The sequence below is a fragment of the Schistocerca cancellata genome, chromosome 1 (genome assembly GCF_023864275.1).
Source record: "Schistocerca cancellata isolate TAMUIC-IGC-003103 chromosome 1, iqSchCanc2.1, whole genome shotgun sequence".
NCBI lineage: Eukaryota > Metazoa > Arthropoda > Insecta > Orthoptera > Acrididae > Schistocerca > Schistocerca cancellata.
The window spans coordinates 1,278,788,614-1,278,801,987 of record NC_064626.1 but is presented as its reverse complement, the minus strand read 5'-3'; the positions used below and the strand labels follow the sequence as shown (position 1 = coordinate 1,278,801,987).

Sequence of the window (13,374 nt, the reverse complement as noted above, 5' to 3'; positions counted from 1 at the left end):
ACGAAGTCTATACGAATTTAATGCTTTAGAGAAATTGTACAACAGAAGAGTGCAGGCAACAAGAACTCACCGTCTGCATTAGCAAGGGCCTTCGTCAGCTCCGAGAACGTGTTTGCGGCAGACGCGCTCACTGCCGCTGCCGAGTACTGCTGGGTGGCAGTCTCCTTTGCGAAACCTCTGGCTAACGCCGCACCAGGTGTCGCCGAGCCCGGAGTCGTGGGTATGGAGCTCATCAGTGGGATGAATGGGGCGTTCGTCGCCGCAGCTGTCGGCACCCCTGCCACCGCCGTCCCTGCCGATGCTGCTGTGGCTGCAACGTTAGTGGTGGCGGGGCTGGTGGCGGCTGTACCGGCAGGAGTGACGGCCGGGACGACAGTGGCAGCGGAGGCATTCGGAGTGATGCTGCCTCCGGCAGCAGCGCCCACAGGCAACGACGTTCCTGCCACTGCGTTGCCACCGGGCTGCACTTTCAGGAGGGCTGCCACATTGGGGTTTGGTGCGCCAGGCACCTGGCCGAGTGTCGTAGCAAGTGGTAATGGGGCTTTGCTGTAAACGCAACTAGCTCTTATTCCTTGTACAATGTCATTACCAATACAGAAAATGAAATGAAACACAACAGGTAAATTAGCGGCCCATGCCTCCCAAACAATGTGTGGGGCACATTTTGCATGATCTCTTGCCACGAAATGTTGGTCAATGGGGACACATTAAAGAACTAGGAAGTTTTTCAGCGTGATTGATTAACAGTGACCTTCTTGATGTTCAGCCGAGTGTATTTCCATTTTATGTCCAATATGTTGACGACCAACCTGATCACACTCTTTCAGGTGCTGCGAATTTTGCTGTTTTGTGTACTCACTATCTAGACTCCACCCATACAGCATTCATGTAACACACAATTTGCAGCATGTGAAGAAGAGGACTGGGTCAGTTGTCCAAATATTGTACTGAATACAGAAACAGCAACTCAGCTGGACATCGAGCGTACCATTAATCATACCTCATTCATTCAATGGTATGGATATTCTTGATATTTTTGAAAACAGTTAACTTTCTTATTTGACATATGTCTTCAGGATGTAAGTGTTAAATAACAAGAAAAGCAACAGGTCAGTTTAAGTATATACAAGCAGTCTTGATGAACGGTGGTTGTTATTTTCTGATTTATAATCGGCGCTAATGGACAATGTACCTTAAATGATTAAAGTATTTTAAGGAGTTATATTTATATATAAAAGGAATTTTTAAGGAATATTCAATTTTATGTAAACGAGTACTACAGGAAAAGAAGTCCAAGGCCACAGTCATAAAATTGTTGTGGCAGACTGCATTTAAAGTGAGAGAATACCCTTGATTATAATTATGCAAAAAGAAAAACTGTTGCAACAGCACTCATTTGAATTAATGTGGGAGGTTTGGGACAAAAGCTTATATCACTGATAAGTTGTTGTACTTTATGTCCATGGGGTCCCAATGGTGACTACACATTCACAATACACGCTCATGATGAACAGTAGTCCACGGTACATGAGCCAATGACTGGAAGTACTTATTTGGTCAATAGTAGGACCTGATGATCACACAAATGTAGCATTGACACTAGTCGTCTGAGTAATAAATACTTTAAAAATATAGCTGTGGTGTTCCATTTCCACAACTTATATTGTCAGCCGCTGTCCCATGTCCACAAGAAAGATAGACTTTTGCAAGTTTATTATGAAACACATTTTACGGTTACGTACTATGATATTTTTTGAGACTAAAATTACCCTTTGTAGAAATCGACATAGTTTCCATAATCAGCAATTTTGTAACACTCATCTCACTTTACAAGACCCTGGCACCTAGGTTGATGCTATGTTCCTTGACTTCCAGACACTATGCGATGCAGCTGTGCACTGTAGCTTGGTGAACAACATACAAGTTTTCAAAATATTGGACCAACTTTGTGACTAAACTCAGGATTTTCTAGCAGACAGAGTGACACATTATTCTTAACCTTTTGCTGCTACAGATGTGCTCTCTGCTGAGACAGCTTTTATAATAGTTGTACTGCTCACCAAATGCTGGTGCATATGCTGAGAGATGGTGTTCTGGCCAATATGAAATGCTTGATCACCCAATTTTTCTAAAACAAAGAGATGAAAAAAATTTGATTTTTGCACATCTTTAAGTGTCCGATATCTTCACTCAATAAAGACCTGAATTTCTTTTTGTTATTTGCCATACTTGTTGCATTGCATTAAATTAAGTAAAACACTGCACGAAATTTTAAAGATTTTGAAGAGGTAAAAATGCATTGCATAAACTTTGCTGATTTTTAAATCATTCACCGCAGCGAATAAAATGCAGATATCAAAATTTTAAAATTGAGAGCAGAATGATCTCTCAATTTTGTTCTTGAGTGATTGGTTTTATACCCACATGCAAAATGCGCCCATTCACATCGTTGCAAGTTGCAAATCATGTTATTCGAGATACTGAAATGAGATTTTTTGCAAATGACAGTAGGCAATGAAGCATATATGTTGTATAATAAATACTTTTAACTGTTTTATTAACAGAGACATGGAAATAACTCATCTGCACCAGTGAGAGGTTGGCAGTTCAGTACTCATACAGACGTCAGTAACACTGCAGGAAAACACAAGTGGCATGTGTATACAGGTCCACAGTACCTGGGGAGCGGCTAAGAATGACCTTCAGCCCACAGTGACAAAAAGGTTAACGGGACGTGACTGTCACATGTAGAAGTAACTCTGGGAGTATCCAAATGTTGGATATAGGGCCAGGAAGCCCTGTGAGGCTGCTATACATACAAAAGTTGCAATGTCAGGAGACTGTAATGAAATGCAGAAAAACCAACAGAGGTTGAACAATTTATATAGGAATAGGTACCTGGTTCTCAAGACAAAAATATGAAGTTTCGCATACAGATAAGCAGTTCATACGTCATTCACATGACTGATAATAAATCGCTGGAAATTGTGCTCACTGTAAAAGATCTACGAGTTACCATCTGGAGAAACCAACACAGCCACATGAACCTAGTCGCCAAAAGGGTGAGCCCAGGTCAAGATTCAATCAAAGAATCTTATAGAAATGCAGGGAAAAATAGGATTCACAGGATTAACATCCGAGAAATGGAAGAGCCAAAGAACAGCAGTGTTTCGTCGCGGGTTTATTTAGTAAACACAAATGAACTATGTAGACACTCATTGAACTCCAGTGACAAATGCTAAAAAGAGACATTTGTACATCACAATGAGATCTACTGTCAAAATTCTGAGGCAGTGTATTTTAAATATGCTATTCATTATATTACATCTTGCCTCAGACATCTCAGGAAAGGGACAAATTTCAAATTTCAAATTTCAAATTTTGCCCCTTATTATAATACTGAAAAGCACAAGTTGCAGTAATAATGTACACAGGGGGGTGGGGGGTGGGGGGGACCCTTGTTTAACAGAGACATTTTGCAATCGAGTCTTTGTCATACCTTAACAGAAACATGCACCTTCCGTATAAACATATGATATGTAGAAATCAAACCTTGCATTAATCCTTCATGGGAGACAAGAGTCTGCATTCGATTGAAAACAATTTACATCTACAGCTACACACATACTCCACCAAAGGATGCATGATGGGGGATACCTTGTACCACTGCTAGTCCTTTCCTTTCCTGTTCCTCTCACAAATAGAGCAAGATAAAGATAACGGTCTCTATGCCTCTGAACAAACCTCGATGTCTCTTCTCTTGCCTTGTCTTATTTCGTCTTACGCAAGATATAACTTGGTGGAAGTAGAACTGTTCTGCAGTCTCTTGCAAAAGCTGGCCCTCTGAACTTCTTCAATAGTGTTTCATGAAAATAAAGTCGTCTTCTTTCCTGGGATTCCCATTCGAGTTCACACAGCGTTTCCATAATCCTTGCTTGTCGACTGAGCCTATCGGTAATAATTCTAGCACCGTGCCTCTGAAATGCACGAATGTCTTCCTTTAATCTGTCATGATGGAGAACCCACATACCCGAGGAGAACTCAAGAATGGGTTGCACAAGGGTTCTGTATATGGTCTCCTTTATAGAGCCTAGAGTTCTCCCAACAAACTAAAGTAGACCATCTGCCTTCCTTGCAGTCAATATTATCTGCTTCTTCCATTTCAAACGGCTTTGCAACATATTTGAACATAACAGAATTGTTTTTCCTATTCACCTGCACTGGTAAACCAGATACATGTGGCTGACATGAAGTTCATGTCACAGACTGGATACATGATACACACAAAAATGATTAGTATTGTAAAATTGTAGGTAATCTCTGGCTTTGGAAACCCTGTATGGTGTGAAGCCTCCATGTTCTATAATCAGAGACTCTTAATGCTACAGCATCAGATCAACAAAGATCTGGATATGTTCTCCCTCCATGTATGAGAACAAAGCTTCTGGTAGCAGCAACCTCATATAAAATATACCTGGTATGCTTCCAAAGTCAAATTAGAGAAAGGAAATTAGAGCTTTCAGCAATAACCTCCACAGTCTTCACCAGGAACAAATAAATGACATCATGCTGTCAGAGACCACACTATGTTTGCCATGCTAGTGGCATCTGCTGAAGCATAACTAACTCTGCAAATCCATCTGCATCATGATCATACAATGGAGGCTTTCACGGCTAGTATTTAAGTGCTTGGTGAAATTTTTGTTGTATGGGCACCACAGACTATAAAGAGTCAGGTGCCATATATGTGTAAATAGTTCAGCTTGCTGATGCTTTTTAAGTTTGAAATTGCTGGAGGAGTCTTTATAGCCTCTGATGATGTTTCCAGCATTGGGAGGCAAAACATCAGGCACAGAAATATGCTTTGACGATTGCCTTTAATGACCGTAAAACAAAATTCATCTAAGACACATCTGGTCTCCACTTCCATGCACCACTAAAATTGTAGATGCTGTCCTGTTTAAAGATACTACTGCACAGTCATATCTTTATTGCCTCTTCATGGTTGCCACAAGTTGCCCCAAGTGAAATTCCCTGATATTTCCTGGATTTCCCGACAAGTTTTAGCAATTTCCCCCGATAAATTTAGAGATCTCAAAGGTAAGTTAAGACTTAAGTTGACAATCTGTCTTTGCAGCTACGGTACAAGAAACAATAGTGCAAACGAGAAAATACCTAAAACAACTCGCAAGCAGATGGCGTTTCCTGATGCGAGCAAAAATCTTAAGTACTGACATCAACATCTTTTGTAATGAGCTGTTTTTAGATGGAGAAAGCAAGCCAAATGATATACGTGTTTCATTAAGACCACTGATATTATTTTATTTCAATAAAACTTAACACATTTGGTGACAAAAATAAGCATTTCTCTGGAGTTGCAAGACAGATTTAAAATATCTTGACTGATTTCAGAAATAACCTCAGAAAAAAGTAGACTTCTTGAAGGAAGTGTATCTGGCAGGGAAGAATTGTGTAAATCAAAACTGTAGGTGATCACCAATGAAATGTTGGTTCTACTATGTTTGTTATTGTCAGTTATTACCCACTATGTTACATCTATTATTTTACAGGTATTGTGTGATAAACTACTTTTGAAATGCCAAAATGTACTAGAACAAATAACATGTCTATAAAACACCACACTGTACAACATACTTGCAGTGAGACAGTCAAATTCCTGAAATACATTGCCCATGTCCTCCGGGCTGCTGAGGAGCACCAAAGTCCTGGGTCCATGGATAAACCATGAAAATCTGCTGCATTATGCCATACACAAACAGATCCAGCCTACAAGCAGATCGGTGAGACTAGATTCGCCAGGCACGGCCTACACATTAGTGGATGCCATACATCCTCCTACAACCACCTACTCCAGTCCAGTCACTAACATCACTTATCCCATCAAGCTGTCTGCTTGAATGGCCACCAACAAACTGTGGCCAAGAAACAAGTGGACCACCCTGTTGCTGAACACGCTGAACATGATATTCTTCATTTCAATGACTGCTTCACAGCCTGTGCTATATGGATCCTTCCCACTAACACGAGCTTTTCTGAAATGTGCAGGTGAGAACTTTTCCTGCAATACATCCTACATTCCCGTAACCCTCTGGTCTCAACCTTCATTAGTCACTGTCCTTACCCATCCAGCCCCTGCCCTGTTCCCATTCCAGAACTACACAGCCATCATTCCACCAGTCTTTTTATTTCTCTCCTTCTCCACTAATTTCCCCCCTCCCCTCCCCTCCCCACCGCTCCCCCTGCCCAGAGTCTAACCTGCAGCACTTTGCTGTCCGCCACTCCCACCATACTATGCCTACCCGTCCCCCCTCCTCCTTACCCTCAACCAATTGCCACTCCCATCATGCACTAGTGCTGCTGTTCCACCGTGGTTTCAGATGCCTAAGATAGTTGTGTGTGCGAGTTGAGTTTGCGTGTGCACGCGTGCTTGTGCGTATGTCTGTCTACTTTTGACAAAGGCCTTAATGGCCAAAATCTATAATTGTGAGAGTCTTTTTGTTGTGCCTATCTGCAACTCAACATCTCCTCTATATGGTGAACAACAACTTTCCTTCTCACAATATCAATATAATTATTTATTTGTATGCTAACCGCAATCATATCTAGAAAGTGAATAAATTTTACTGACATGAAATAGATGGCAATGATGTGGATTAACTGAATGAAATTCAGTGACATAAAATGATATCAGTGAAGTATGCTAAGAAAATGTTGAGCTCCGATCAAATGAATGTGTCGTGAATAATATGGAAATTTGTCCCAGACTGGGATGTGAATCTGGTTTCTGTTCCCATACACAAGCAGCTAACTTAAACCACTGGGCTATCTGAGGATGCCTCCAGGGCAGACTGAAAACTTCACAGTCACTCACTGGTATCATAGGTTCTCCACCAGAGGAATGACTATAGGTTTGTCCTGTCACAGGGCACCCTATGGGAGAATTTCACCATATTGTAAGTAATGACAGCAAATGTGAATAAGAGCTGAAGTTTTAGTTAGGCCTGGACTGCTGTGCTCAGGCAGGCAGTCAAGGCAACGGCTCATGATAAGCAGCAAATCCATGTCTGAATCTCAGTTTGGCACAAATTTTCATTAGGCACAACATATTCAAAACGATTTTATTTGATATTATTAGCGTTGTTTTCAAAGAGAGTTCATTTAATGGCCTTTCCAACAATTCTCTGTTGCAGGCAAGTGTAAGAAGACAAGAAGTTAACCTTGAATTTATTTCAATTCTGATTAGTTGTGTATGGACAAAAGGTACCCTTAGCTTCACACTAGCATCACAAAATGGTGTTAGTGACTATATTCCAATTTAAAAAATGTGTGTGTCTGTTCCTCTACCTACTCTTTTTAGGCCCCGGTGCAAACAGAGGGGGTGTTTGTATCTATCTGTGGCATCGTAGCTCCCAATGAGAGGTCCAATGATTTTAATACAGTATTTTTTAATTATAGAAAGCTGGTTTAATCGGATGGTTCTTAGCTATATTTCATGAAAGTTTCTTCAACCATTTAAATTTCATCAGCTAAATTAGTAAAAATGTTTTCTGCCAGCACGTTCTGTTGATATAAGCTACATAATGCCTAAGAGCCATATAAAGTTAAGTAGTACCAGATTCTAGAACCCAAAATGATCTGAGTAAAAGTCTGTGACAACATATGTTTATATGTTATAGCTGACCAATAATGAGGATTTTTGGCTTTAGAAGTCACACTTTTCAGCACCCACAAATCAAAGAAAGGGTGGTTATGACTCAACTTTAAAAGATAAACATATTCTCTTGCAGACTTTTTGTAGTTCCTTTCAAGATCTATAATCCAATACTGATAATGATGGTACTAAATCAATTTATTTTGCCCTAATAGTTCAGGCAGCCTATTGCAAGAGAGTGCAATGACGGACCATCGTCTTTCGACTCGACTGAGAATTATCAACACTGCTTATTGCTTGTTACCTAAATTAGCTGACTATTTACTAAAACATAGTCAATGACTGTGTGTGAGAACTACAAAAAGGAACACATGAAAAAGATATTGCATTGCAATTTCGTGTTTTGCCCCACTACTATTTGTGTGAATGTGGGGATAGAGCGTTGATCGGACCATGTCTACTGGTAAAATATGAAGTTTAAAAAGCTTGAAATAAAACTTCAATTAAAATTTTAAAAAACTGACAAAAAACCTCTAAAAACTAGAAAAATATAATTTGCCCCTAAAGTTTAAGATAAGTAGTAATATTCTGATCCAAGCATCTTCAGGTTGGGGAGATTGCTAACAAAATAAAATAAAATCAGAATACATCTAAAAATGATACAGTATGAAATTTAAATACATGTCAGCTACCTAGGAAACTTACGTAAATATCAAAACAACAATACCACATTGCTGAGTCTAAGTTTTAATTAATTTACTCCGAAAAATTCGCAACATAGACACAACTTTCAATGACTACTGGCCTCAGGTGAATGCCTATTCAGGCCACCGCACTTAGTCATGCCCCGCGCGTCGTATACTGTGCACCAAGTGATTCATGGTTTAATGAAGCACATGGTAGTATGCTATCATCAAACCAATGCACGGCATAGGCCTCATAAGACAGATTAATGCATGAAACTCAGTTTGTACTTAATTACATAAAAATACAATATAAAATAAACAGGTAACTCAATTCCTCAATTCTTTGATAATGTTCAGATGTGGGTATGTGGGAAACGCAGGCCCAAAAGAGATGATGCCAAACAGAAGAAGCTTATATCCAGCAATATCGAAGGTATGCTGCTCTAGAAAGGATAGCTGCTGTTAACTTCCCTTCTGTTTATTTACTTAGTAGTCCCCTAACCAGATGACGCTTGGATCAAAATATTACTACTTATATTAAACTTAAAAGGGCAATACACAACTTGTTTTTATCCCTTAAACTTGTTTTTATCCCTTAGAGGTTTTTTGTATTGGGCCTTTTTTTAATTTAATTTTTAATTTAGGTTTCATACTTTAAGTTCTGAAATGGCTTGTACACAACAAAGTCTGCCAACACACTAAGAAAAAACAAGAAATTCGAAGCCTGACAATCATAATTAATTAAAAAACTCTTACCATTTATTTAGAAGTGTAGGCAACTGGTGTTTTGAAATATTTTTGAATTTGATGATGAAGGTTTCCAGCATTCTCAACAGCAGCTCCCTTCCTCTTCCACTTTCAATTTCACTGCGGTGCCTTATACAGTCAACCAAGTTGAGTAACAGTTTACAGGACATTGTTTGTATACTGAAATGAAAAAAGAGAGTACTAGGTGACAAAGATCTTGCTCAAGTGTAGTAAAGTATATTAATCATGATATAACTTGGTAGAAATACCAAATGCAATATCTCTCACACACAAGTGTTATAGTTTCCGTCTTGAATGTCTGTGAGAAAATCAAACAATGAACCAGTGTCACAAATCACTAATTGAATCCCATTGCCTTGATCAGGCAGTGTTCTAAAATACTGCCCTCCCACCAAGCCTCATGAAGTGACCAACAGTTCTGAGATACCACCACTCCCACCTTCTTTTCTAACCTGTAAGAGGACTACTGCTAAACGTGACAGAAATCAGACTTTTAACAGGTCTGATGCAGTCCCCCTCCTTTTCCTATCTTGTGATAATTTATTTGTTGCATTGTCCCTCCTTGTGACGTAATATTAATGCTGATAATGATGTTGAGGTGGTGTCATCTTTTGGTAGCTTGCACAAGTTTTATGGAATTCTTCTCAATTATGGTCACTTTCTGATGATTTCTTGATACAATGGACTTGCTAATCAAGACCACTGATTATCATGAACGGCTCTTCTCCGTACAGTTGGTACAAAGGCTTTAAGAGTGTTCTAAGTATGTCCAGCAGCTCAACATTCTCTCACCAAACTGTTGTATTTTAAACCATTTTGAACAATCTTGGTAACAGATCCCGAATTTCGAAGTCATTCTATCAACATATGTCTATCTGTCTTGTCTAGTGACCAAAGTTCAAATTAGTAGTGAATGAACAAATCGTTTTTCAGTCCTCTTTTGCTTTAACAACTGTTGATGGCTGCTCTTCTTTGAGATGTCAAAAACATCTATAAGTAGTGACTGCACAGCACAATTAAACGTCCACATAGCAAGCAAGTCTGCTTGGGTGCCGTCACACCTGGTAGATATTATGTATGCATCCCGTTTCTTGGATTTTACCTACAAATTATGATAACCTCGAACAGTGGGTACTCCCACCCACTACTAAGCTACTTATGTTTTACACAATAATCTTTTTTCTAACATGAAGGATTAGGTACAAATTATACCTCTGGATGAGCATCTGACAACTACACACACCATCCTTTATAACCTGTTTTGTATAGTCTAGTCTCTGTCTGCTCAATGTTGCTCCTTCTAGCACCAACTTAACCAATTCTGGATGTCACAGCACGTACCACTAACCTGTCCTTTCCTCTGGTGTGGGTTTTCAAAAAACTACATTCCTCACCTTATCTTTTTACCAATTCTTCCTTTCATATCTTTTCTGTCCACTGAATTGTTCATGTTTCTCGACAGCACCAAATTTGAAACACTTCCAGTTTCTTCTCTGGATTCAAAGCGTACCAGCAGCTCTCAAATAATTAAAATGGTGGACAAAATGACTCATTATAGTCTAGGCATTATCAAAAATGAAGTTTCACACTAGTGGAACATTCAAACTTGCTCATACATTAAAAGAAAGCCTAGAACCTGGACAGCAGCTGAGAAAGTGCTTTCCATAAACAGGCAGGAATCTAAGTTCAGTTCCAACTCAGTTAACAGTTTTAAATTATCATTTACATTCAATTCTTCCCTGGAAAACAATGTACTTGAGGTTAAACTTTCAAGATTACCCATACATTCTTTAAGCCTGCTACTACATTAAGACATTACTCATCAAAGACATTCCAATGCAAAAAATAATTATTTTAACTTTTTTTAATTTTGAAGAAAGTGCTAACAACAAGGTTTGATGCTGCAATGCAAAAGCAGTTGAACAAAGTACATAAAATGAGGTTACCTGGTGGGCAGTGAATCATCTTGGACATTACGTGAAAAGAGATGCACAGCACGCTCCAGGTCAGCGAAAGGCAGGTGCTGCCGTACATGGTGCACCAAATCAGCCAAGGTGCTGTATGCTAGAGGCCGCAGGGTTTCATGTGTAGTAAAGCCCTTACCCAGGAGAACATTTTCATCAAAGAGGCGTTCCATTATAGGCACAAACTCTGTAATCACAACAACAAGCAATTAATGGTTAGAAAGTCAAAATGTTTGAGAAGTGTAACCAGTTTTTGTCATGCTGGAAAACTCTGGGTTACAAATCATGGAATGAATAAAGACAGCCACTCATCCTACAGTCGAGTCAATGAGTTGTCAACAGGCACATAAACTTAATGGAACAAAATCGACACACATAAAGGTAAAGTTGGGAGTATTTTTTCAAACTAAAATTCAGTCAACTGCTGCACAACTGAAATATTTTATTGCACTTAACCGGTTTCAACAGGTTAATCTGTCAACTTTGGAAGCGTACAAAATTTAGGAAAACATAAATCATTACAACACGACCGTGCATGTATGCAAAGTATAGAAGCATATTCCAAAAAATGTTACTCACAAGGGAACCTCCCCATTACACCCCCCTCAGATTTGTTATAAGTTGGCGCAGTGGATAGGCCTTGAAAAACTGAACACAGATCAATCGAGAAAACAGGAAAAAGTTGTGTGGAACTATGAAAAAAATAAGCAAAATATACAAACTGAGTAGTCCATGCGCAAGATTGGCAACATCAAGGATTGCCTGAGCTATGGAGCGCCGTGGTTGCGTGGTTAGCGTGAGCAGCTGCGGAGCGAGAGGTCCTTGGTTCAAATCTTCCCTCGAGTGAAAAGTTCATTTTTTTTATTTTCAGACAGTTATTATCTGTCGGTCCATCTGTCTGATGCGAGGTAACTGCGCCGTAGTACAGGGACGCTACACCTAAACAAACATCGAAACTCGACGTCAGTCGACTACAGCGCACGGAAGAGAGTATTCATGCTAACGAGGCTCCCTGGCTGGCAGTTGAGTGTTCGCTACTTGGGACGAGAGTGCATTAAATACGTGAGATGTATTCCGTGTGCAATATGAATCCAGCAAATATAGCTCGCAACTTCAATAACAATCGCACGGTTGTGCGGTGCGGTCGCAAAACACAGACACTAAACTTATTACAGTGAACAGAGACATCAATGAACGAATGGACAGATCACAACTCTGCGAAAATAGAGAAAGTAAAATGTTGCTCATGGACTACTCAGTTTGTATATTTTGCTTATTTTTTCATAGTTCCACACAACTTCTTCCTGTTTTCTCGATTGATCTGTGTTCAGTTTTTCAAGGCGTATCCACTGTGCTACCTTATAACTAAATCTGAGGGGGGTGCGATGGGGAGATTCCCTTGTCAGTATTGGCTTATAAAACTGGTAACAGAGCATCAATACTTGACAACTGAATTTTATTATTATTTCTTTATTTTTGTGGGGGATGGGGCTGAAGGGACTGTTATAGGGCCACTACTGCGTACAGGATGATGATTATGGATTTAAAGGGACTAACCTGCTTGATTATCAAGCCTTCGATTCACAGGAAAATGACGTAAAACAATAAGAGGCAAGGAAAGGTGAATTTTCAGCTTCAAGGCCTGTGACCATGTCATTGTGCTTGTAAATGTACGTGACAGTAGCTTTAGCCAGACAGTTACAAGTGTTTAATGACAATATTTTGAAAAGGTTATACTGCTACTAACCGAAGACAGGAGATGTCGCGTCAGAGAAAAGACACAACACAAAGGCTGTTATACATTTAAGACTTCAAACAAAAGGCCTTCTACTGAAATAGAAAACACACACACACACAATCATCCAAGCACAACTCACAGACACCTGACCATTGTCTCCACAGTGGTCATGTGTGCGGAAGTTGTGCTTGTCTGAAAGTGTGTCTATGTGGTCCAGCTTCAGTTACCAGAGACAGTGCTTGTGTGTGTGTGTGTGTGTGTGTGTGTGTGTGTGTGTGTGTGTGTGTGTGATGCTTGAGTGAATGTACGAGTGTATTCTACTTTAGAAGGCCTTTTGGCCAAAAGCTAAAATGTATAGTAGTCTTTTCGTTGCACCCATCTGCTACTTACCATATAGAGGAGATGTTGAGTAACAATCTTTTCTTTTCATAATTAGCTTAAGCAGTTAGATAAGTAAAATACACACATAAATGTTTTAAAGTGCATGACAGTGCAGATGGAGAAAGTAACCTGAGGCCATCTGGGGCACACACTGCAACAAGAGCA

The 13,374-nt window shown here is 39.6% G+C and overlaps 1 protein-coding gene across 1 annotated transcript in view; it reads right to left on the bottom strand.

Moving 5' to 3' along the window:
- Positions 1-13,374, bottom strand: part of LOC126146787 (transformation/transcription domain-associated protein) — a 508,296-nt gene that overhangs the window by 412,997 nt on the left and 81,925 nt on the right. Inside the window, exons 9-11 of the mRNA XM_049915647.1 lie at positions 11,073-11,277; positions 9,115-9,285; positions 71-546 (exon numbers count right to left, since the gene is read on the bottom strand). Coding sequence (XP_049771604.1) covers positions 71-546; positions 9,115-9,285; positions 11,073-11,277 — 852 coding nt within the window. The remainder of the gene's footprint in view (positions 1-70; positions 547-9,114; positions 9,286-11,072; positions 11,278-13,374) is intronic.